The sequence below is a fragment of the Dipteris shenzhenensis genome, chromosome 14 (genome assembly GCF_047967505.1).
Source record: "Dipteris shenzhenensis isolate YYH24624 ecotype China chromosome 14, Dip_SZ_1.0, whole genome shotgun sequence".
Taxonomy (NCBI): domain Eukaryota; kingdom Viridiplantae; phylum Streptophyta; class Polypodiopsida; order Gleicheniales; family Dipteridaceae; genus Dipteris; species Dipteris shenzhenensis.
In genome coordinates this window covers 51,214,176-51,240,277 of record NC_141609.1, presented here as the reverse complement: position 1 = coordinate 51,240,277, position 26,102 = coordinate 51,214,176, and the positions used below count along the sequence as shown (strand labels likewise).

At 45.6% G+C, this 26,102-nt stretch overlaps 1 protein-coding gene across 1 annotated transcript in view; it reads left to right on the top strand.

Annotated features, from left to right (window-relative positions):
- Positions 1-5,476: 5,476 nt before the first annotated feature.
- The window catches only part of LOC147894789 (Protein kinase superfamily protein), a 68,866-nt gene continuing 48,240 nt past the window's right edge, over positions 5,477-26,102 (top strand). The window contains exons 1-3 of the mRNA XM_087384670.1: positions 5,477-6,404; positions 18,990-19,217; positions 20,435-20,770. Coding sequence (XP_087240796.1) covers positions 5,949-6,404; positions 18,990-19,217; positions 20,435-20,770 — 1,020 coding nt within the window. The 5' untranslated portion in view covers positions 5,477-5,948. The remainder of the gene's footprint in view (positions 6,405-18,989; positions 19,218-20,434; positions 20,771-26,102) is intronic.

Sequence of the window (26,102 nt, the reverse complement as noted above, 5' to 3'; positions counted from 1 at the left end):
ATGTATTCCAACATGACCCCCTTTCCCCTTTATTTAATTCATGAGTAGCATGACCCATCTGGCGGGCATCCAAGGAATAATCTCGATAGCAAGAGTCTGCAAGGCAATATTCCTCCCCAATTAGTGCATCTTTGAATCCTGCAAAGCCTTGTGCTCTATGCTAACAACCTTACAGACAGCATCCCTTTGGAATTGGGTGTCCTCTGAAGCCTTGTAGAGCTCGGTGAAGGATTGGATTGCCTAACCCTAAACATTAATAACTCAATAGTAGCTAAAGAGTCCAATAGTGATGACAATTAATTTATCAAAGAGACAATTAATTTATCAAAGACAACACTATCATCTAATCATGTCTCTCATTGCCATTGCCACAAAATCCAAATAATCTAAACCAACCATCAGGATGAATGTAAAAGTTGCTGCTTTGTAGATTGCCTTATAACCTTTGATATAGTACCCAAGAAACACATATGGTAGAGAATGAAAGACATTGGAACCCCCCAAGAAAACATGCATGATGTTCATAGACTATATGAGAAAGTGAAATGCCAACTCCACATGAAGGCTCCCTATGGTGAGCCCACAAATGAAGACATGGGGGGGTAGACTAGCAACAAAAGAGGGCTATGACAGAGTCCACGTGAACAGATCCGAGTACATGTGTAGGTGCCATGTTGGCAACACCCTATGGCTATCACACAAGCCCTAGAACAGTGCAAAAGGGCAGATAGTGACTAGGGCACATGCCATAGCAAGTTTGTGTCTGGCTGATGGGACAGGGAGAAGACAGTGTTGGTAGTTCGTTGGCTCATGTTAGGTCAAATTCTAAGTGTTGGTAGAAACAAGAACTAGTCAATAGGTACAAATTGGGTGCCAGTATAGTTAGGCCAGTGGCAAGTTGCCACATGGTAAGGTCGGCCTAGTCAGTGCAGGACTAGTTGGCCAATCCACAGATCTGGTCGACTAGATCTAAAGGGGTCTCACCCCCATAAAAGGGAACTTTAGCAAGGGTATTTGCATCATCTTGTGCCTCAACTTTCGGCTGCATTTAAAGCAGCAAGGAGACCCGGGATCAACATCCATATTGCCTCATTATTGGTTGCATCCAGAGCAGCAACAAGGAGGCCAAGGATACTTCAAGAGAACACTCATTGTATCAGCATATCTCCAATAGGAAGAAGGAAAACAAAGAGAGGCATTGGAGTAGGATCTATCTAGCCCATTGAAGCTCCATTGGAGCATGCAACTAAGAGAGTTTCGAGGTGCCAACAAGAGGTGGCGAAGTGGCAAACACCATTCGCCAAACTTAAGTCAATGGTCTTCCAAAGAGGTCATGCCCAAATGCTCAAGTTCTTCATAGGACCCTTCCTCACCAAATAGAACATGATGCAGCCCACGTCAATCGTTTTGTCAAGAATTGATGCGAGCCAACTACTAAACCTTGAAGTATTACATGAAATTTCACTTCAACCTGAGCTGTCGAGAATGGTAAACTGCTCACTCTCCTTCTCTTCATCTCGCACACTTCTCCTTCACACTTTCTGGCTTTCTAAGACCCGCATTCTCTCCCTTCCCCCATCTTGTTGCCTACATATGTTTTAAAAGCCTGGGTTAGTGAAACTCTAATCTGGTTTAAAATAGAATTGTAGTCAAGCCTACAAAGAACTTATCATACCACTGCAAAGGAAGAGTAGGACAACTGCTTATAAAGAGAATTGCAATCAAGCCTATGATGAACTTATAAAACCACTGCAAGGGAAGAGCAACACACTGAATTCGAAGAGCATGGCCAAGAAATCCCTTGTTGAAGGTTTCAACTACACCCTCGACTACACATTCAACTTATGCTCTGGTTGTGTCTATGGTAAGGACCACAAAGAAGCTCTACACCAACATTTCGGCAATCGAGCCACTCGCATCCTTGACTTGATCCACAACAATGTCTGTGGACCACTCCCGACCACCTCCCTTGGCGGCTCTCACTACTACGTCACCTTCATTGATGACTTCTCTCACTACACCTTCATCTACTTCCTCTCGCGCAAAGATGGTATCTTCGACAAATTCCAAGATCTCAAGGCCTTCATTGAAACTCAGACAGGTCGCCGCATAAAACACCTTCGCTTTGACAATGGTGGCGGGTATTGTAGTCAAGCTTTCACCCCTATTATGAGCCGCTACTAGCATACATCAAGAATACCATCCCTCAAAGATCGCTAAAGAAAAGAATCGGGCCATCATGGAAATGTCCTGTTGTATGATCCCTCACAAAAATCTCCCCTGTTTCCTCTGGGTTGAGGCCCCCTCCACTGCCGTCTATCTCCTCAATTACGCACCTATGATTGCCATCTATCTCTCTACTCCAGACACTCTCTGCCATCTGGTGCATAGATGTGCTCCTCATGTTGCTCATCTTTGCATATTCGGTTGTCGGGTCTTCATTCCCATTCCCGCTGATGCCTGTGAGAAACTCTACCCAAGGGGAGAAACTCCCTTCTAACTGTCGGGGCTCCAAGGTATTCAACCCTCTTACTCATCAATTGGAAACCTCACGCAATGTCTTGTTCATCGAAGATGACTAGTATGTAGACCATCATGCTGAATCATCCACGCCACATGGCTCTCATTCACCCGCACCGCCCTCTTCTTTGTGGGGAGGGTGTCCATCACGCATGGAACCACGAGGGACAGTCCATAGCGAAGGAGGCCGAGGAGTCGATACGTGGGGGTTGTGAGTGCCATGAGGATAAGGTGGGTCAAGCGAGGGTGGGTTGGCCGCGTGGCAAGGAGGCAATGTAGGATCAATGGAAATAGGGGGCCCTGTTTGAAAAAATTCCATCAATTAGTTCTGGAGAAAGCAAAAGGGATGAAAAGGAAACAGTGATACTCTAAGGTACATAAAAAATTAATGGACTTTCTAGATGGAGGTCCAAAGCTTGCTAAAAGGCCCGAGTATTCCATCGCGATGTCGCTCTACCATAACCACCTGTGCCATCGGCCAACTCGCTCCTGCAATTTGTATTCGCCTTGTTGTTTCTTGTTGTTATCACTTTCAGAGCCGATAGCTTAAATCACTAGTAGGCGTCGCCTCGTGTTGCTCAGAAACATTTTACAAAGCCAGTATCAATCAGTGAGTACCTGATGTGTGAGGGGACAGTGAAGGAATGGGTTTTTGGTGAGTCATGATCATGTGTAGTGCTGCTAGATTGCTAGATAAGCTTGGCAAGGCGCTCTTGCCATATCTCAATTTCTGCCTCTCCTTGCATAGCCTCCACAATACACCACTTCCAGCCCAAGCCCAATCAGCAATATGACAATTACCCTCCTCTCCCTCGACTGAGGAGGTGTGCGGGGATGAAGTGTACGAGATGGATTGAGGAGGGAGTGGGAGGTGTGATTGCATTGTGGAGCGAGGGGTTGAGGGGTGGAGGGAGTGGAAAAGGCCCCAGGCAGCAAGCGCCAGAGGGGCTAAGGGCGAGGCTAAGCGGAAGGGGCTGAGGGCTGGAGGGCGAACGAAAGACTGAGGGGCGGAGGGCAAGGCTAAGCAGGAGGGGCTGAGGGGTGGAGGGCTAGGCTAAGTGGAAGGCGGAGTGCTGGAGGGGGAGGGAGGGTTAGTTAGGTTAGTTAAGTTAATTAGACTAGGTTAGATTAATTAGATTGCATCAATTAGATTAGGGAGTTAAACTTCGGCTAAAGTGTTACATAAATTACCAATTATTTTTTCAAGTGAAGTTCGTAAATCTAAGAAGGTTTCAATGCACAGACAATTAAAACACAAAATTACAATCCCACTATAACAAATCCCACCAAAATTTGATGCTCCAATGCATAGATTAGGAGACCCATTAGTAGCGAATATGTTATTCTTGGAGTCTCCTGCCGGTGTTGGATTTTCATTTACCAATATGTTTGCTGGTGTTGGAAATAGGAGGGTTGTCTGATGGCGAATCATGAGGATCGAGGTAGGTGAGGGGCGAAGGGTGTGAATGGCTACTAGTGCCGGCAATAGTGGGTGTGTGTGTGCCACGAAATTCGACAATGGGCATTAGGGCTTTGTCGTGGCGCGATGAGGAGGCGTGGCATCGTGATGAGGAGAGACAAGCTGAGGTGTCGGCTGAGGTGGCAATTGCATGGAGGAGGTATGGGCAGGTGGAGGTGGTGTGAAATGTGGGAGATGGACAGGTGGTGGCTTGCTGTGGAGCGAGGAAGTATGACCAACCTTGGCTTGCAGCATTGGCAAGTTGTAAAACGTGTCCTTTGATACCTGAAGGGCACTTCCTCCCTTGGTCTCGTATATCAACACTCTTCATCCAAATTATCAGGATATGCTAACTCTAACTGGCCTGTGATACAAACGATTGACGATCAATGATCGGTTTTGTCTTCTTCCTCTCACTGGTGGACCGATCTCATGGGGTTGCTCCAAACAACGATCCATCGCACTCTCCATAGAAGCCGATACATTTGCTTATGCGAGGCAGCCAAGAAGCATGTCTAGCTTCAAATTCTCAGCACCAAAATCAACATCTCTATCCCCCAAACCATCCTCTATAATGACAACAACAGGTGCATCTTTCTTTGCAAAAATGGGTGTCAATACAAACGCTTCGAACACATTGAAATACAATATCACTCATGATCTTGTTCAACGAGGAGCATTTACCCTACATTATTGTTCGATGACCAACATGCTCGGAGATTTTTTCACAAAGGCATTCCCTACGGTTCACTTTCATTTCCTACGCACCGGAATTGGTCTTCTTCCTCCTTCCACTACTTCTTGAGCACTCCTCCCCCACTGGATTGAGGGAGGGATTGTGGGATTGACAATCCAACAGAAGAGGATCCTTCGTTAGTAGTGAGTATGGAGGGAACTAAATATCCCACCCTAACATCCAATGGCCCAAACTCTTACATCTATTTGCATGACACATGGCACTATCCTCTGAATGCCACCTCAATCTTTGAAATAAGGAATATAAGATAAGAAAATAAGAAGAGAAGAAGCTCTCCCCTCCCTTGAGTGAGACTAATTATTGCTCCTCACCCTCCCCCTTTATCCCTAAATATTTTGCCATCATATACCACTCCCTCCTCACACACACCAGCTAATTAATTAATGGGGGGATTTTCTCACTGGGGCCTGTTTATTCGACGTGTCTGGTTTGATCTCCAAATGCAAGATTGAAATGACAAGGCAAGGACAGCACTACCGTCATTGATAGGGCCGTTAAGTGCGACGAAAAGAGCAATGTTGATGAGAGGAGTTGTGCATTGCCATGTGGAGCTCAGAGGGCCACGAAGGGTATGGACTCTGGAGGAATCGCATGAAACAAGGATATGGTGTATACAGTCATCAGGAGGTTTGATTGGTCCGATGTGGCAATGGAGGCTCGTTGCACAAGAAGTACCTAATGTGACAACGAGGCTATCATTCGGCAAAGCATTTAAGTGCTCAAGAACCCAGCCTGGGACTTGCGGTTCAGCTCGGCTCGTCAACCAACGAGAGTACTCTCCGATCTCGCCTTCCTCTGAGCCTTTGCTCCCTGCATGTACAAGGGCCGCATGTCAACGGGAGACTCACCTTTTGAAGAGAAAGGAGGAAGGAGAGCGCGAGGAAGCCTGAGGCATTTCCCGGGCATAGACGAGAGAGAGCGCATTTGTTACACGCGAAATGAGAGAGAGAGAGAGAGAGAGAGAGAGAGAGAGAGTTAATGCCTTACGCAAGTTTTGCTGGCCGGAAGTCCGAGAGCGGACGGAGCTCTAAGTAGAGAGGCATAGAAAAAAAGGGCGCCTTATCCTGGCTGACGGAGCAAGGCAAGAGCTAGCCCTCACGCTTTCTTCCCAGGAACGTACGTACGTTAACGTTGACAGCTTCAATTCCAGAACATGTGGAATCGTTCCTTGTCCCTGCTCTACATGATCGGCAATTGAGGTTTGAATGAGCCATGGCATCCTCTGCTTGTCATTGCACCCCAACCGCTTCTGCGTGCTCTACCAAAGCCTCAGAGCCGTGCCAGAATACACGAATCTCAGCCGCTTCCCTTACTACACCGCGGAGGTTTCTGCCCCTTAGCTGTTCTCGATCAGGCAGTTGTCGGCATCGCAGCTCTCTTGGCAAGGTTGTGCAGGCGACATTGGCAGAAAGGCCTTATGTGTATAGAAATACTGGCACGTCAAAGGACGAAGGTGGTGCCCTTAGAAACTCAGGTATCCCCACAAGGAAAGAAGCCGTCGTCAGTCAACAAAATGGGGCTATTGTAAGGAGACTGGAGAGAAGCTACAAAGTTAACGAAGATAGTGAGGAGGCAAGCGCTGAGGCTCGGGCGGCAGCCCGAGCAGCTAATGCTGTCATTTACGATCCTGCAAAGCTTGCTGAGCGATACAAACGGCAGCCGTTGAAGGTATAGTGACCGTGTTAGACTTTGACGAAGAGACTCTAATTTGGTTGTACTCTCTACTGTATAGGAAGAGGACGACGAGGAAGAGGAAAGCTCCACAGGGGCACGAGATCGTAGATGCACGTACGAAACAGCCTTCTCGTCAAAAAATTCTTGCACCCAGGGAAATTTAGATTGCTTGAACGGGCGGCCACGATCACTTGGAGGGCCTTATCCAAAAAATGGGGAAGAATTGTTGAAATCACCTCTTTACTCCTCACAACTAAACTTTGTCGTTTTGGCACTCAAACTCTTTGTCATTCTAGTGTCTCTAACTTGATGTAAGGTCCAACAGGGCCTGCAGGATCTTTCGTCTGGTTTGAATCTGTCTATGAAATTTCTTATTGCAGGTAGAGGCCGAGGCGGCCTTGGAGGGAGTTGGAGTGGCTGAGGGTTAGGGTAGTGGTCTGCTTGGGCAAGACTTGGTACATAGACTCTCCACTATAGTTTTATCGACCTTGGAGGGAGTAGTGTGGCGCCTGTGGCTCTGGGAGGGGAGACCTCTCTTTTGCATCTAGTTGGATCCGGGAGAGTAGTTTTGGCCAGCCCGAGTAGGGCAGTCAGATATGGTGGAGGAGGTCTCTTTCTTCTCATATACGACTCGCATTGGGCGTTGCCTACAGCTTGAGACAGCAGCTTGGACCCCCTCCAGAGAATGACATTGGATTGAGCAAGATGTCCCGAGAGAGGTTATCTCCCGCTTCTGTCCTCTACTCTAGACTGGTTTCTGGCTCATGGGGGTTTGCCCAGGCTGGAGTAGATGCGGATCGATGGCAAATGTATGTGCTGCACGGAGGGAGTTCTGGTGACGATCTCCCACTGCCTTTGGGGATGCCCAATTGCATAGAGGATCTAGTTGGCATCCCTTAGGGTCTTGGTAAGCTTGCAGCGGATGCAGAGGGACTTCACTTAGGGGATGGTAGCCTAGCTCACAGAGGGAGGACATGCCTTCGTGATTGATCCAGTCTCACTGGCGTACATGATTCATGGACAATAGGTCTCCTGGATAGAGATCTACGATGCATGGCCGCCTTCCCGATTACACCCGTCGCCTTCACCAGAGGATAGTGTTTGGGAGACTGTGTCCAGCATCTCTGCTTGGAAAATTTGGGTCGCCCGATACAGTCAGGTGATGGGAGGCCAGCTGGAGCGTGATGCAGGAGTGTTTCTGCAAGGTCTGGCCTTCTACGCTCTTTCCGCAATGGGTATTGGCTTGATGTATAGATCAACACCTTGGTTGCTAGCTCCTGCTTTGGAAACAAGCTGGCTTTCCTCTAGCTGGCAACAGTTCCTTTTATTGTGTACTTATCACCCTCAGCTCCTTTTTGTAAGGTGTTTTAAAGCATTAATAGAAATTTATTCTCTGGAAAAATAAATAAAGCTTTGTCTGAGCATATCTTTGCAGGAGTGCTCAGCTTGAGCAGCTACTGAAGCCTACACAGAGGCACGTGGCAGAAGAAGAGGAGTTACCTAAAAAGGGTGCCACAAACAGAGGCTTATGTTGGTACTTACCTCAGGGATTGTTTCTAGAAGTGTTGGTATATATGTTGGCAAGTTTTTGTACTTGATAGCTACCTATATATCTATTCTGTCTTCTCTGTACATCTGAGTTCTCTTTAGATCTGAGCTGCCCTCTTTACTTTTAAGCACATGTGTTCGAGTTGCATTCCACATTAAGTATCTTGTGTCTTAGGGGGAATCTTCCGCTGTGTGAGTGTTGGCCTGAAACAATTAACGTCCCTTACTTTTTTAACAGAAACAGCCTCTGAGACTCCTGTCCATGCCAACGAGTCATGCTCTCGAAGTAATCATCACTGTCCTTGACAAAAGTCATGCAGCAGGCAGTGATGACCTCTGCAATGAGTCTTCCTCCTCTGTTTGCCCTGAAGGTCTTGTCCCTTCATTCTGTCAAGTCTTCTCCCTTCATTCTCTCAAGTCCCGAGAAACAGAAGGCAAACAACATGCCCAAAACAAGCAACAGAACTCTGAATGTATGCAAAGGGGATATTCATACCATTTGATCCAGCTGTACATTAAGTGGCTTGGGGGGAATCTTCAGCTGCATAGGAGTGTTGGCCTGAAACAAGCAACTGCCCTCTACTTTTCTAACAGAAGCAGCCTCTGAGACTCCTGTCCATGTCAATGAGTCATACTGCTCGAAGTTATCATCATTATCCTTGACAAAAGTCATGTAGCAAGCAGTGATGACCTCTGTAATGAGTCTTCCCCCTCTGTTTGCTTGGAAGGTCTTCTCCCTCATTCTCTCAAGTCTTGAGAGACACACGGCAAACGATCAAGCAACGGAGCTCTGAATGTATGCAAAGGGAATATTCTTACCATTTGATGCACCCGTGCAAATGCTTGCTTTGAGAAAAAGCTAGCTACCTCCCGGAGGCATCTACAACATCCATGTGTAACTCTATATTACAGTCTCCTGTATCCCTTTTCTCCTCTAACTCGGATCCTTGAAGTCTCCCCAAAGGCATCTCCCTGATGCAAGTCGTGTTTGCTTTGTTCTCAGAACAACATCATGAGTAAACATTGCTGTCCTCCACTATCACTAAAGCCTCTTGTCCCTGTCAGACATAAGAATAATTCCACCTAAATCTGCATACTTGATCTCGGCAACACTTGGACTTATCACCAAGAACAGTTCTCCTGTTTCTAGTACCACATTTGCTACTGGTTTCGACTCCTCTGATTCTTGATTTTACTACTTCCTTTTACTTGCTTCCACTACTAGAAGAGTCCTCCTCATTATCCGAATTGTCATCTCTCTTCTTGTTGGGCTTGCTGTTGCCAGGCTTGCCCTTCTTGTACCCTTGCTTGTGCCTTGTGCAACAGAGGCTTTGTCATTGCCTCTCTCCTTGTCATACATCCTTGCCCTAGCTTCCTCTTGTACCAACATGGCCCCCAATTCCTCCACTGCTTTGAGTTGATCTCTCAATACCTCCACTTTGGTGAGGTGGTCTGGCATGGTCATCCATCGTCATTGCAAACAGCTACTTTTGGAGGTTGAGGACCCTTGCTGTATTGTTTGTTTCATACAAGTCCTTCAGGATGTCCCATGCTTCTAGCGAAGTATCTGCCAACTGAATGTGAAGGATCATTCTGTCTCTGCTTTTGTGCTAATGATAATTGACAGTGCTTCGGTATCCTTCTCTTCCCACTCTTCTACAAGCTCTAGATCAGCTAGTTCTATTGTCTTTGGTGTCGCATCTTTGATGTCTTTCGGCTTTGGATCTTCTCCCGTTGTTGCCTTCCACAACTTCCTTGCCACCAAGTGTTCTCCTGTTGTTGCCTCCCGTTGTTGCTTTCCACAACTTCCTTGCCACCAAGTGGCTCTGTAGCTTCACCTTCGAGAGAGGAAAATTATCCCCACCTAATTTGCGTGCTTCTCCAAAGTTTGGAATCAGCACATGTGTTGCCATCGAATTAAAGTTCGTGGAATAAACATATCCTACTGACACAGCGACAAACAATCCCACACGAAGGCACACTTGTGTGAGCGACTCTTCATTGCCTTCCTTCTCGAAAATGTACCTGTTCTTCAAACGTAGGGGTTGATTTCCACAGACTTGAGCTGAGACGTCAGTGGGGATGTCATAGTAGCTAGTCCTTGCTATGCGTGATGGAGTTTATGGTTTTCAATCTTATGAGTGACTATCATGAGATTGAAACTGCACTATGTTGTGTTTCTAGAGGATGAGTTTGGGAATGTTCCTGGATATATCTATGTCACGATCTGTGACGTATTCCTTTGTCTATATCTAGACTTATGGATGGTTTGATGAATGGATACTTGTGGAAGGGTATGCCCTTTCGACGGGACACTTCCTATGAGGCACAACCCTTCACAAGAGACATTCTATTGAAGAGACATTCCTATTGTAATGTACCCTCTCATCAAGGGTCACACCCTTCACAAGGGGTACACACCTCTTCATGCACATACACTTAGGAGAACACACCTTTTCATGTTTGACTCTTCACTCTCTATATAAGAGAGGCCCAATTGTATGGATGACACACGACAGATACACTACAGACACTCAAGCAATACAATTATTCCTTGTTCTCTGCTATTTCAGTCTCCTTTCTGTTCCTTAGCACATTTCTAAATATAGTAAATCTAGGATTTCTTACAGTGGTATCAGAGCAAATTTCGCTCCTGCCTGTAGGAAATGCCCCCCACCTTCTAGCGCCTATCTGATACATCTTTTTCCGCTTGCACATTGTGCATGGAAGAGATGGAGAGAATGAGCATAAAAATTTTTAGCGCCAACCCTGCCTAAAGTCATCAATGGCCTCTCCATCTCCCACACATCACGAGTTGGGACACGACAAAAATCGTGTCTTTTCATGTGCTTGGGCTGTCCCAAAACCAAGGGATGCACCTTTTCCACCATCGGACACACCTTTTGATGAAGAGTTTTGACTCCTCACCCAAGGGACACACCCCATCGTGGAAAAAAGGACACACCTCTTCATGTGGGGACACCCCTTTTGAAAATAGGGTCACGCCCCTTCATGAAAAGGTACACCTGTTCCAAGGGCCACACCCCTTAGAATAGGCACACCTTTTCGCACCAAGCACCTTTAAAAAGGGTACCTAGAAGGGCTAAAAAGGAAAACCCAGCCCCATACCTTAGGCCTACTCAAGGGTTAATTAAACCCACACTTTAATGTTTGGCAACCACCCAACCTTAGGCAGCCACAAACGAAAAAGGACGATCCATTTGATGCCCGTACGGATTTACCCTAGACTACTCAAGGGTTAATTAAACCCACACTTTAATGTTTGGCAACCACCCAACCTTAGGCAGCCACAAACGAAACAGGACGATCCATTTGATGCCCGTACGGATTTCTGTCACACAGGCTCGCCTCCCTTGACCGTACGGATTTTGGTCACACAAGATCCGCCATGTTTCCACGCCATAAGCAGCCCCCCCCACAGCCGCTTTGCTGCCCTGGGTCCCTGCCAGCGCCAGATTAGCAGGCGGTCCAGCCTGCAGCCTTGGAAGCCTCTATCGCGATCCAGCCTTGGTAGCCGCAGCCTGTTTCGCCATACGCAGCCTGCCCTTTTTTTTTTGTGATCGCCACCTTACCTGCCTTTGGCCAGCAGCGGTTCAGCCCTCTAACGCGATTCAGACAGCCTGTGAAACGCGTGCTGTTGCTGTTTTCCAATCCGGACCAGCCAAGCCCAGATCTGCTCCTCGCAACCCACCGGTATTTGCCTCTGAAATCAACGCAGGAAATCTGCCTTTTCTGCATCCAGCCTCTGCCAACGCCGCTGTCTACTTCGAAAGTCTACCCGGCACCTATTTCTGGTTCACACATATACGTGGACTTGCAAGGACAGCAATATTGGACCTTCGGACAGAGATATGTAGGCCTTTTTCTACGCAACTAATTGGCAGATTAAATCTATGCTAGGTGGATTCTTTCCATTCTATTTCTAAGGATTCTTTTTTATATTGTCATTTGACGCTTATTATCAAATTACAGCAAATGAAAGCCGCTTCCTTAAAGCATGGAAACCCCTGGTAATTCACCCGTCCCTTCAAGGACACCTCAGGCATCATCTACCACACAATATCGTGTTCAGATTGCACAACCAGCCCATTTCGGAGCTTTGGCATCGAGGGTCTTCTGTGTCACGTGCCCTCCTAGTGATTTGGACCACATCCTATACCTTCTGCGTGAGGCACCTCAGTTACATTACTTCCTCAGCACAGTCCAGGTTGTGTTCCACGAGACACGAAGATACCCAGAACCCGATATTCCTCACGAGTTTGCTGTCCATCTTTGGAGAGACTTTGACCCCTCAGCTTCAGCATCTCCAGGGTACTCTCCACCTCCTTCAGCTCCCAGATATCCTCCTATACAGGTTGTACCTTCCCGAAGATAGTATTTACACTTTGAAGGCACTCCTTCTCTTGGATATCCTCCACTTCCGACAGCAGCTCCTTATCCCTTCTCAGATCTGTGGACTCTGCAACCTACTCCTGTACTTTCACGAGCAGTAACACCCATTTCGGCATCACCAGTGTTACCTCAGACAGGACCTCCTTTACCAGATTTCCATGGCTGGTTCCATCCTGCTTCTCTTGCCCCCTCCAACATGAGCAACCTCAGGGAGCAGCCCGAATCTTCTTCCAGGAATGGTATAAACTAGAGCGTAGGTTCGTGCTTTTCTCACGGGGACCTCAGATATGTCGCAACGCTTGCGTGCAGCCTCTCCAGAGATCAACGACTCAAGTCCAAAAAAGATCCCTGAAGTCAACATACAAGGCGAAACACTACTGCAACTTCAAATTTCCCAGCTTCAGGACAACATCTCCGGCTTGGTCCAGAAAGTCCAACAACTCTAAGATTCTCGCAGTACCACACATATAGAGGATGACATGACGCAACCAGACGACTATGTGGACTCCTTCCCACCAGAGGTAGAAAACACTGAACTCCGTGCCCTCTACCGTTTACTCCAAGCTTCCAAAACTAAAAGACTTGACATTAAACTTCCGGAAGCCTACACTGGTCAACGCAATCGCCGAACAGTTGACCAATGGCTCGCAAAATCGCACATGTACTTTGATACCGTTGACCTCACGGAAGGCAAAAAGATTGCCTTGGCAGCCTCCCTCCTTAAGGATATGGTGGCAAAGACGCTTAAAAGACGGCAAAAGTGTGTTAACCTTGGAACGTTTTGAACACGTTCTCCGTAAGCAGTTCATACCTGCCAATGCGGACTTTCAAGCACGTTCAAAACTTCGACAATTGGAGCAAATAGGCTCCCTGTCTTCCTACATCTCTCAGTTCACCACATTGGTGCTGGAGATTGATGGGTTAACTGATGATGATCGCCTTCATGCTTTCATCTCATGCCTAAATCCCTCGTTACGCATTGATGTCCTTAAAGCAAACATCACCACCACAGCTGGCGCTATTGCTTACGCAGAGCGCATAACATATTTCCAAAACACAGGGAAGCAGAGTGCTAATCGAACACAGAACTCTACTATGGCCAAAGGTGCTCGCCCTCAAGATAACCCTAGGTTTAGAAAAAACTCGGGTAATCAAGGTCAGCGACAGTCTCAAGATCCCCACAAGTCTCAGAAATCGAATGCTAGATTCCAACAGAAGCACTCCTCCAAGGATTGCGCCTCTTCTTCTTCACAAAGTCATTACCGTCATCCCCAATATAAAGGTGCGGCCACTGACAAGAAGAACAACTCCAGCACAAAAGGACTTTGTACCATTTGTACAAGTGACCATAGATGGTTCGATTGTCCCAAGCGACCAAAGTAAAATTCCAATATGGAACCTAGCACTTCCCAAACAGAAGATGCTACCCCAGCACAAGACAAGAAAGGCAAATCTGTTCGAATGGCAAATACCATCCACCTGAGCCTTGCCAGCAATCCCAAACCTTCCTTGGCCACTCAAGTACTTTGTGTTCAAGGATCGATTCGTGGAACTACGGTCACTATCCTCATCGACAGTGGCTGCTCTCATAACTTCCTAGCTAGTTCTATGGTCGACAAACTTCGGTTGACCACCAGTCCTAGTCTCATGGACTATCAGATTGAACTCGCAAATGAAACTACCTTCTTGTGCAACACCAGGATCAAAAACTTGTCTTTTCGCATCCAACATTATACGGACAAGTTGAACTTCGACATCATGCCTCTTTCTCAGTGTGATGTCATACTTGGACAACAGTGGCTCTACGACTATGATCCATCAATCAGTTTTCGCAGCCATACTATCCAGTTTGTCCACCAGGGAAAACTTATTGAGCTAACTGGTTCTAGGGACTCTCCTTCAACCCCAGTTGCCTCTGCCCTACAAGTAAAGAAGTGGGTTCGTAAACGTCAAGTAAAGACTTCACTTTTGTTGGTTACGGCAATAGAGGAGACACCAACAAAAGATTCTCCTGAATACCTCAACCAAGCTTTTTTCGAGCCCTACCTGGATATTTTTCCACAGGAATTGTCAAAGCAGTTACCACCTCGACGACCAGTGGATCACCCAATCAAACTTATTCCCGGCAGTAATCCAACGTCGAAACCTCCTTATCGGGTTTGTTACACTCAAAATGAAGAAATCCAAAGACAGGTGACCGAACTACTCGACAAAGGTCACATTCGGCCCAGTCGCAGCCCTTTCGGATCTCCTGTACTACTTGTGGAAAAAATGAATAAGTCAATGCGCCTCTGCATCGACTACCGAGCCCTCAACAAGCTCACTATAAAAAACAAGTATCCATTGCCTCGCATCGATGACCTCTTCGATCAACTTCTACACGCAACACAATTCTCAAAGATTGATCTTCGTTCAGGTTATCATCAAATTCGCATACGAGAAGGCGATGAGTACAAGATAGCTTTTCGAACAAAGTATGGACACTATGAATGTTTGGTCATGCCTTTTGGGTTAAACAATGCCCCGGCTACATTCATGACACTAATGAACGACATCTTCAGGCCTTTCCTCGATAAGTTCGTCATCATTTACCTCGATGACATCCTCGTTTTCAGCAGATATCTACATGAGCACAAACAACATCTTCACCAAGTTTTTGAAGTTCTCCGCGCAAATTCTCTCTACATCAACATTGAGAAGAGTGAGTTCTTCAAGATCCAACTCGAATATTTGGGACATGTTATTTCAGCTCAAGGCATCTCTGTGGATCCCAAGAAGGTCGAGGTAATTGGAAACTGTCCTACTCCTAAGAATGTTCATGATGTCCGCTTTTTTCTCGGATTGGCAAACTTCTACTATACAAAGGTCTATCAGTTTCCCAAATCGCAGCTCCTATGTCGGAATTATTGAAAAGCACATCAGTTTTTCAATGGCTTCCCGAAACGGAGTATAGTTTCCAACAACTCAAGCAAGCACTCACTACCACAGCAGTTATGGCTATTGCTGACCCAAACCTTCCATTTGAGGTCATGATCGACGCTTCCGACATCGCTACAGGAGCAGTCTTGATGCAAGAAGGCAGAGTTATTGCTTTTGATAGCCATAAACATTCCGATATCCAAACCCGATACCCGGTTTATGATAAGGAGTTTCTTGCTGTTGTACATGCTTATCGCTCTTGGAAACATTATCTCATGGGAGCCGACTCGATGGTCAAGACAGACCATCACTCTCTAAAGTATACCTTTACTCAGCCAGTCATGAATGCTCGACAAGCATGCTGGGTTGAGTTTTTGGCCAACTTTCACATGACCATTGAGTACATTCCAGGACTACGCAATGTAGTTGCAGATGCTCTCAGCAGGTTAACTCTAGCATCAGCTATGGTAATCTCTACATTATTTGTGGATGTTCCGAATTCATTCAAAGGGAAGTATTTCAATGATAAAGACTTCGGCACAGCAGTACAAGTTCTTTCAAAAGATCAACCTTCGACTTCCGAACAGAAGATTTTCTCATCCTATTCTTATACGGATGATCTTCTGTGTTATCAAGATCGCGTCTGTGTATCACATGACAAGGATGTTCGACGTCTTTTGTTAAAAGAGCATCATGTAGTTCCTTATGCTGCCCATCCAGGCATCAACAAGACTTATAGGTTACTCAGTGCAACATACTACTGGCCTCAGATGAAAAGCGACGTCATCAAAATGGTTACATCTTGCTTATCTTGTCAATAAATGAAAGCAAGCCGACGACTTCCAGCATGACTTTTTCAGCCTCTTCCAGTTGCAACTGAACGGTGGAAAAGTATTTCCATGGATTTCATTACAACACTACCACGATTCTCCCGAGGTAATAATTAGATTATGGTAATTGTTGATCGATTGTCCAAAATGGCACACTTTGTTGCTTGTAAAAGCAATGCATAGGCTGCGGACATCGCCAAACTCTTCATACAACACATCTTCCAACACCATGGATTGCCGAAGAATATCATATCCGATAGAGATCCTAAGTTTACCAGTCACTTTTAGATTTCACTGTTCGAATCTTTGGGTACAACTCTACTGTTCAGTTCAGCCTACCACCCAAAATCAGATGGCCAGACTGAAAGAGTCAACCAAGTTCAGGAAGAAATGCTTGGACGTTATATTCAGTCATGCCTAGCAGCTTAGGAAGAGTATCTACCACTCCTTGAGTTTGCTTATAATAACTCTTTCCATAGTGCCATCAGCATGACTCCATTCCAAGCAGCTTATGGACACACCCCGATTGTACCAATGAATTTTGTACTTCAACATCGAGTGGCCCTAGCTAATCAACTGGTTCAAGAAATGCAAGACATTCTACTCCAAGTCAGGGATCATATGCGAAAAGCGCAAGAGCGGTATCAACGGTCTGCCAACAAACATAGACGTCACCTGGAATTTGACACTGGTGACATGGTGCTATTATTTGTAGCCCCACATCACTATAAGACAGTTAAGTCTGTGTTTCCTAAGTTGCGACCAAGATACTATGGACCTTTCCGGATTATCAAGAAAAATTTACCTTTAAGTTACAAATTGGAATTACCACCATCATGGGGTAAAATCCATCCGACATTTCATATTTCTTGGCTAAAGACGTACATTCCAGGCGATGAAGCAGTTCCTCCTGTAGGTGATTATGTCCCAGAAATCGAAGACGATTATGTTCTCCTTATTCCTGAGCGTATTCTGGACCATCGATAGTGAGAGACTTGACATCGACTTATCCGGAATTCCTTGTTCTTTGGCGAGATCTGGACGACTCCGACGCTACTTGGCAATCTGATGAAGACTTACAGCAATACCCTGACATTTTACAGCAGTATTTTCAGAATTTACCGTGATATTTTCTACATCAGTTCATTATCTCCACTAGGGTCTTATTTTGAGTGGGAGGGGATGTCACGATCTGTGACGTATTCCTTTCTCTATATCTAGACTTATGGATGGTTTGATGAATGGACACTTGTGGAAGGGTATGCCCTTTCGACGGGACACTTCCTATGAGGCACAACCCTTCACAAGAGACATTCTATTGAAGAGACATTCCTATTGTAATGTACCCTCTCATCAAGGGTCACACCCTTCACAAGGGGTACACACCTCTTCATGCACATACACTTTGGAGTAGACACCTTTTCATGTGTGACTCTTCACTCTCTATATAAGAGAGGCCCAATTGTATGGATGACACACGACAGATACACTACAGACACTCAAGCAATACAATTATTCCTTGTTCTCTGCTATTTCAGTCTCCTTTCTGTTCCTTAGCACATTTCTAAATATAGTAAATCTAGGATTTCTTACAATCTAGGTATAGACTTGAGCTGAGATCTCCTTCCAAAGGTTCTCACTGTCAAGCTCCTTGCACTTATGGTTCTTCCGTATGGCTCTGATGCCATGTTAGAAGATAAAGACAGAGCTTCCAACAGCCCCATGAATAATTGTGAATTATAGTGCAGGAAGTAGCAATGCCAAGAGATTTACCTGCAATTTTCTTGTGGCTTGCTAACTCAGGGGTCTTGAGGTCTGCCATTTCCTTGTGGCTTGCTAAGTCAAGGGGATCAATACTGAGTGTCGAATAAGGGTCCCACAAAGACCATAACTGCAGCAATGTCCAAGAGTCTGCTTTTTAAAATTTTAGCTGCATAAGGTATGTGCAACCTCGTTCTACTTCTCTCAGGGAGCTTTCTTAGGTAATCTTCCGATAGCTTTCATCTGTATCTAAAGGTCAAGGTCTTATATGCTCCTGCTATACAGTTAATGTTTCTCAGAGCTCTATTGACAAGCCTTTTTAAGATACATTTCATTAAATATTACTAGTTTTTGCAGGTATATTTTAGCTGGTGCATTGATCAGCAGTACCATTAGCAGCATGGAATCCCATATACCCTTGCCATGCCATAATATAGGAGTTTCAGCCAAGCCAATTCCTATGACCAGTCAGCACCTAAGGATTAATCAGATATGGTCCTCAACTCAGCTCAGTTTTGCTAACCGTTAAAAGTAGCAAAGAGATTGGCCTTCCTTATGGAGGGGAATAAAAGAAGATGCATACTCTCAGGACATCCTAGAAGATTAACACTTGAGAGCGTCTTGTTGCGCACTTTGCCATAAAGGATAAGACACTGCATGAATTAGTGAGGCTGGGAGGTAGATCCACCAATTCTGGCAAATAGAGCAGTGGTTGACAGCCCTCTACCTTAGTGGATGATTGGCTATGGCATAGTAGCTAGTGCCTGCTATGCGTGATGGAGTTTATGGTTTTCATACTTATGAGTGACTATCATGAGATTAAAACTGCACTATATGTTGTGTTTTTAGAGGATGAGTTTGGGCATGTTCAATATGCATCTAGATATATACTCATTACACGATTAGTGTTGTGTGCATGACTCTAGCAAAAAGCGATTTTTCTAACTTTTCACGTCAATGCAGGTAGGTTAAATTATGGCCATGGCAAAGAAGCTGACTGAGTTAAAAAATATTGAAACATTCTACATTATTTACGATTCTCTTCTATGGTGCATGTCTATGCCTGCTTCATTGTTGATGATAGCCTTTTGGCCTTTCATGTTGTCAGGTCTTGGGAAGAACACTTCAGATAGTTGTGTCTTTGGGCTCTTTCGGCCTTAGCCTTTTGATTGACCAAAGGAAAGACCAGATTAATCAAAATAAACGCAAACGTGCGGTTGAATTTCGAAAGAAGCTTACAAAACTTGGCCCAACTTTTGTCAAGGTTGGTCAAGGACTTTCAACACGGCCAGATCTCTGTCCTCCAGAATACTTGGAAGAGCTTTCAGAGCTACAGGTACTGTTGTCTCGGCTGATGTTTCTATCTTTGCAACGTTTGATTTGTGCACCTTTCTCGTCTATTTAAGTTCCCATGCATGGTATTGTTTACACAAAAAATGAGGCAAGACTCTTTGAGTGATGTGTTGGTGAACGTGATTAGAATGTACCCATGATTTCATGTTTGCTGTGTTGGACTTATGGAAAGGCACAAGTGATGGTGATATTGCCCCACCTGCCATTAAATCTGTATGCAGCCTCATGCAATGCTTTGTAGCAAATAGATATGCTGGCTCAGTGTCCTTTGTGCACGTATGACCGCTGGGCAAGTAAGTTGTATGCAGTCTCATGCAAGGATTTGCAGCAAATAGGGGTGCTGATTTAGTTTTTTGTGTGCAATTACAATGATGGGCTGTTAATGCAGGACACTGTAATTTATGGTATTTAATCTTTCCGCAAATGTTTAGGCACCTCGTTTATCTGGTCATTGGTTAAGGAGGGTCATTACTGTAGGTCTTCCCATGGCAGGATATGTGGTTTGCAGCAAACACATCTGCTGGTTCAGTGTCCTTATGCACTTATGACCGATGGACTAGTATGTTGCATGCAACTTCATGCAAAGATTTGCTGTAAATAGGTCTGCTGATTCAGTGTCTTCTGTGCACTTGTGGCCCGTGGGCTTGTAATGCAGGGCAGTGTAATTTTTGTTATCTTTAAGCAATTTCCATACAGACCTTTGTTTCTTCCGTGCACTAGAAAGTGTTGCTTCCAGAAGGCTTGTTGGGAACAAGTAGATTGTGCTTATACCTGTGGCTCCATTGAGCTGGGGTGTCAGAAAGAAACAATGAGATCTGTGTCTGTAGACATAGTCTTTTTGACTAAAATAAATGGAATTTATGTATAATGCAAATGACTGCAAATTTTGGTCTTAGATGGTTATATCTGCTCAATCCAAGAGCTTTCTGCCTTTGGACAAATGGCATGCAAGGAATATCAGAATCTGTAGATTATATCATAAGAGCTAGATTTTGGAAGAAGTAATTTTTAGCTGGCAAGATTGAGTCAGTAAGCTAAGTACTTTATTGTCTTCTCCCTATTAGTGTTTTGGTGGCAAATCATTAATCTTTTTTCTATTGTTGAGTCCAATGAAAGTAATGACTGGTTCACAATGGGTCAACATGTTTTTTCATTATCATTTGTGATAAGCCATTAAACAAATGCAGACATTTGATGCAGGATGCATTGCCAACTTTTCCCGATGCTGAAGCTTTTGCATGTATTGAGAGAGAGCTAGGGATGCCATTGGAGTCCATCTTTTCGTCCATTACAGCAACTCCTATTGCTGCAGCAAGCCTTGGACAAGTATATAAGGCATCTTTAAGACTCTCTGGGAAGACTGTTGCTGTCAAGGTGCAGAGACCTGGCATCGAAGAAGCTATAGGACTTGATTTCTATCTATTGCGGGGACTATGCTATCTGATCAATGAGAAAGTAGATATTGTGACCAGTGATGTGGTTGCACTTTTGGATGAGTTTGCAAGTAGAGTCTATCAAGAGCTCAACTATGTGCAGGTGAATGGTTTCTCAATCCTGTGTATAAGTTTACGCTCATCCGTACTGGTTTCATTAAAAGGCAATTCTAAAAGTAAAGGTGACTGATTTGCACAAATTTTTAATGGCAGACTGCTTTTTGTTATGGCAATGATCGACTATTTCTTTTCTTGTCAGCCGAAAGGCCAAGACGAATGCTGTTGTAATGTTTTGATAAGGTATTTGATCATGGTTAGTACTGCAGGAGCTCTGTATTGTGTTCACTTATTCTATGTATATAAAGACGCGTATCCATGGTACACTGCACAGGCAAAAACATACACAATATGATTAGGAGGCTAATGATCACATCATTGTGGACTGTTATTGAGTAAGGGGCATAATCCAGCGAAGAAGCACTGGTGATCAGCTGTTCAACTACATCGTTTTATCTTACGCGGGTGCAGAAGCCCCACAGCTAAACTTGTGTAGATTTTTGCCACAAAAAATCTAAATTTGTATGATTGGACTTATTCTAGTCTTACAAAGGTATAATCCAGCGAAGAAGCAATGGCTGTGCCGCCTCTCTCTGAAAAGATTCGGAGTCTCAATTACAGGAATGCGGAGTAGCAAATAATCTAGCTTAAAGGTGAGTGGACATAAGTGGAGACATCCACCATTGATATAATGTCATGGGAGGATATGGGAATGGCCAAATAAGTCAGACTCAACTCTTCAAAATAACACTCACGGAAAACATGAAAACAAGAGAGACTTGCACAGGATCTCAGGAAAAACCTCCTCTAGTGCTGGAGAAAACCCTCAACTGGTGGCTGCACAACTGTGAGCTGAGATGATGAAATGGGGGGGAGAGGAGTCGTATATATAGGCCCCCCCCCTGCCCTAAACTGGTCGACCAGATGGGCTGGCTGACCCAGGGAGGGCCAGGCCGACTGGCTGGTCGGTGGGAAAGCATGGGGTTGGGGCCCAGACTGACCCCTTAACTGAGGCACCACCTAGGCACCATGTAGGCGGCCTGGTGGCAGCCCTAATTGAGGCCATAACAGGGACCGGGGGTGGGCAGAACAGGCACGTACCCCCTGTGACCTCCCATGACAGACCAGCGCAGAAAGAGGGCCAGTAACCGGGCATGGGGGAGGGTGCAAGACATGATAGCACCTCTCTGCACCCCTCCATTAGAGCAGCACGCACGGAACTCCCCTCGACCTCTCCTAGGCAAGCAAACCCACAAGCAATGCCCTCACTCATCCTCACATGGGCGGGAACAACCAAGGCCCTCCCTCTATGATACAGGAGATGACCTCTAACACCCCCTCTCAGCTCCTGGATAATGAATTATCCTGAGGGAGCTGGAATGATCACCAAGCAGTTGCTGTGCCAAGGGCTTGGTGAAGAGGTCCGCCTTGTTGTCCTCCGTCTTGCAATACATCAGCTGGATCACGCCATCAAGAACCTTCTCTTGGACATAGTGGTATTGGATCTCAATATGCTTGGTGCAGGCATGAAACACATGATTCCTGGCAAGAGCAATACAACTCTGTCTGATTGTTACTGTGGATGACTGTCGGGGGTGTTTGTGGGAACCCAATCTCTCCGAGCAACCGTCGAAGCCGAACTGCCTCACAAGTAGCACGACACTCTGCCTCGGTGGAAGATAGAGCGATTGTCGGTTGCCTCTTACTGCTCCAAGTGATAGCGGCTGAGCCAAGAGTGAAACAATACTGAGTGGAGGAACGGCGAGTGTCGGAATCTCCTTCCCAATCGGAATCACTCCAACCTAAAAGCTGGATCTTGGAATGCTGTCTGGACTGATAGAACAACCCTCAATTGCGAGACCCTAGAAGATAGTGAAGGATCCGCATACCAGCGTTCCAATGAGTCTTCTTAGGTGTCTGCATGAAGGAACTGAGAAGACCAATAGAGTAAACATAGATCTAGTCTGGTATTGAGGAGCCAAATTAGGGAACCAATCAATTTGCGGTATGTGCTTGCATCCATTGGATTATTGGGGTCATACTTGAACAATTTGGTACCGGGGTCCATGGGTGAGGAATGGCACGGCAGTTTGACATATGAAAAGATTCTAGAAGCTCTTGAGTTTAACGTCTTAACCATCTGGTCCCTGTGAAATCTCTAGACCTGGGAAGAAGTGTAGAAGACCAAGATCCTGCATCTCAAAGGCCTGAGAACGAGCTGCCTTGGTCTCGGCAATATGTGCAGCATGACTTCTGTAATGAACAGATAATCAACATACAGGATAATGAGGGAAAGAAGTCATCCTTGACGGTAAATGGGGTTAGCCTGGGATCTGCGAAAGTGCTTGCGAACAAAGAACTCATAAATCTTCTGATTCTATGCTCGAGGAGCTTGCTTAAGCCCATATAAGGTTTTCCGTAACCTGTAAACCATACCAACTGACTTGGTAAACCCAGGTGGTTTTTCCCCACAGATTTCTTCCTTCAAATAACCATTGAGAAAGGCAGATTTAACATCCATCTAATAAATGGGCCACTGCTCATGAGCTGCAATTGCTAACACTGTCCGAAGAGTTCCCATCTTGGCGGTAGGAGTGAACGTGTCATCATAATCAATCCTAGGGCGTTGAGAGTAGCCTTTGGCCACAAGTCGGGCTTTGTGCTTATCCACAGTCCCATCAGAGGAATACTTGGTCTTGTAAACCCATTTGACACCAATGATGGAATGATGCTTGAGGCGTGGTACTAATTCCCAGGTCCCATTCTGCTCAATAGAATCCAACTCCTGCTCTATGGCCTGCTTCCAGTGTGTCTGAGAGAGGGCTTCCCGAACGTTCGAAGGCTCCTTGTCTTTAGGATACGGGACATCAAGGAGTAGTTGACCTGAAGTGGAACTACCTCTAGGACCTTTTCCTTATTATGATGGGAGCGCCGGGATCCATTCTCCTCCCGAAGCCATGAGGAAGGAATGTCGATGACACCGGAATCACGAAGAGTCAAGGTACCTTTTGAGAACTTGACCCGAAACTGTCCCCTACGGCATGGAGAGGTGGGGAATCATCTGGGTCACTATCGGGGTCACTCTCGAGAGATGGATTAGGAACAGTTGCTGGGGGTGGGGGCAATGCTGGAGCTAGGGGCAATGTAGGAACATTCTTGAGACGGTTTCATCAAAAAAATACAATTCTGCAAACTCTTGAGAGATTGCGCAGGTTGGAGCAAGGCAATCACGATGTGGAAGGTTATGCTTCAGTCCAAAGAAATCGAGGAACCTCCCAGTAAGTTAGCATGGTCCATGACATCTCAACCATGGTACGATCCTTGCGCTCAACAACTCCTGCTTCAGAGGTAGTGCCGGTGTTGGCAAACTCCCGTCGGATTAGCCAGCCCTAGGCTCTGATACCATGTGAGAAGTGCAGCAGAGCGGAGCAACAATGGAGAGAAAACAGCAAACACTCACAAGGAGAACAGGAAAACAAGAGAGACTTGCACAAGATCTCAGGAAAAACCTCCTCTACTGCTGGAGAAAAACCCTCAACTGGTGACTGCACAACTGTGAGCTGAGATGATGAAATGGGGGGAGATGATGAAATGGGGGGGAGAGGAGCCCTATATATAGGGGCCCCCCCTGCCCTAAACTGGCCTACCAGATGGGCCGACCCTAGGGAGGGCCAGGCCAACTGGCTGGTTGGTGGGAAATCATGGGGTTGGGGGCCCAACTGACCCCCTAACTGAGGCGCCACTTAGGCACCATGTAGGCGGCCTGGTGGCAGCCCTAATTTGGGCCATAACAGGCCCCGGGGGTGGGCACAACAGGCCCCATGACCTCCCGTGACAGACCAGAGCAGAAAGCGGGCCAGGAACCGGGCATGGGTGAGGGTGCAAGACATGACAGCACCTCTCCGCACCCCCTCCATCAGAGCAGCATGCATGGAACTCCCCTTGACCTCTCCTGGGTAGGCAAACCCACAAGCGTGGCCCTCACTCATCCTCACATGGGTGGGCAAGCCCACAACCAAGGCCCTAGCTCTATGATACAGGAGATGACCTCTAACACATGCACCAACTTGGCTTATTGTATGCCGACATCGTCCAAGTGCGGATCCTGTCGGCTTTTAGTTTATAACTTTTGTGAATATAAAAAGCTAGATCTTGTTGAAGTATGCTTCTTGTTGTTGGAGGCAAACTAAACAATGGCAACACCATCCTATCGAGTTTTTTCCTTACCAAATTCAGTCTCAGTTTTCCCACAAGTTTAAAAAGTCGTTGTTTGGCAACAGGGATGCATGGACTTAGGTCCCCTACTCCGTCATATTTTTAAACAAAACAAAACACTAGCTCAAGAAATTAGTGCTTCCACACGGCTCTCATAGGAATAAAACATCTTGTTTTTGAGGTAAAATTACATAGCCTAAATGACAGAGTATCACCTCTGATTCATGGTTAAATCTAATAATAAGCTCATGATGTGCTTTCGTACTTTCTGTCAAAGAAAGGGGGAAAAGAAAGGGGGAGGCATCAATGGGGACTAGGCTTTTCAGCTTTGCTCCAGACACTTCTTTGGCATAGATAGATTTACTGCTCTTCAAACGTCTTTCCATTCTTAAGGCATGGGTTGTTCGTTAGACAACAAATCGTGTTGAATTGAAACCTTTGCATAGTCAGCCTCATCTAGTAACTTACCAACACCAGTCTTTTGTCCATTACAAACCAAAATGTTGGTCTGCTTGGCAAGATAATGGACAACATTTAACAAATCATTGATAAGGCTCACATGCGACATGTGATAGGGTATACATGGAAATGCATCTGCCACTTTTTCCTTTTCATTTTATCCAATACCAGTCTCAATAGTTGGCCAATACTATAGGTAATCTGTCTCACTGGCGTTGAAGTTCAGGTTGAGTGCAAGCATAGCATAAAACTCTATGATTTGCCTACACTTCAAAGGAGTACTGGACTTGTAATGGCACCGTAATAGAAAGTAAAAAAATAGAAAATAAGCATTTTCATGAGTCAAATATGAATTGAGCTGTATTAAGCTTTCAACTCTCAACAGCCACATGTTTTCCATGGATGGTAACTAGGATTGATAGGAGAATCACTAGTGTCACCCTAACTGCAAAATGTTAGACATGATCCAATATTTGTATCTACGGTGCTTTAGGAACAGCTTCCTACAGTTGTGCAAAACATGTTTTTTTGTTTTCTTGTAGCGTTAGTCATGGCACATCTATCTTCTCGTAATTTTGGTAAATCAATGGCGGCAATCTTCCAATTCGAGAATATACAGTGGGTAAAACAAGGAGAGTGATTCTAGAAATCTCACGATCTTCAAATAGACTCAGCATCGACCAATCAAGCATTGCCTTTTATCT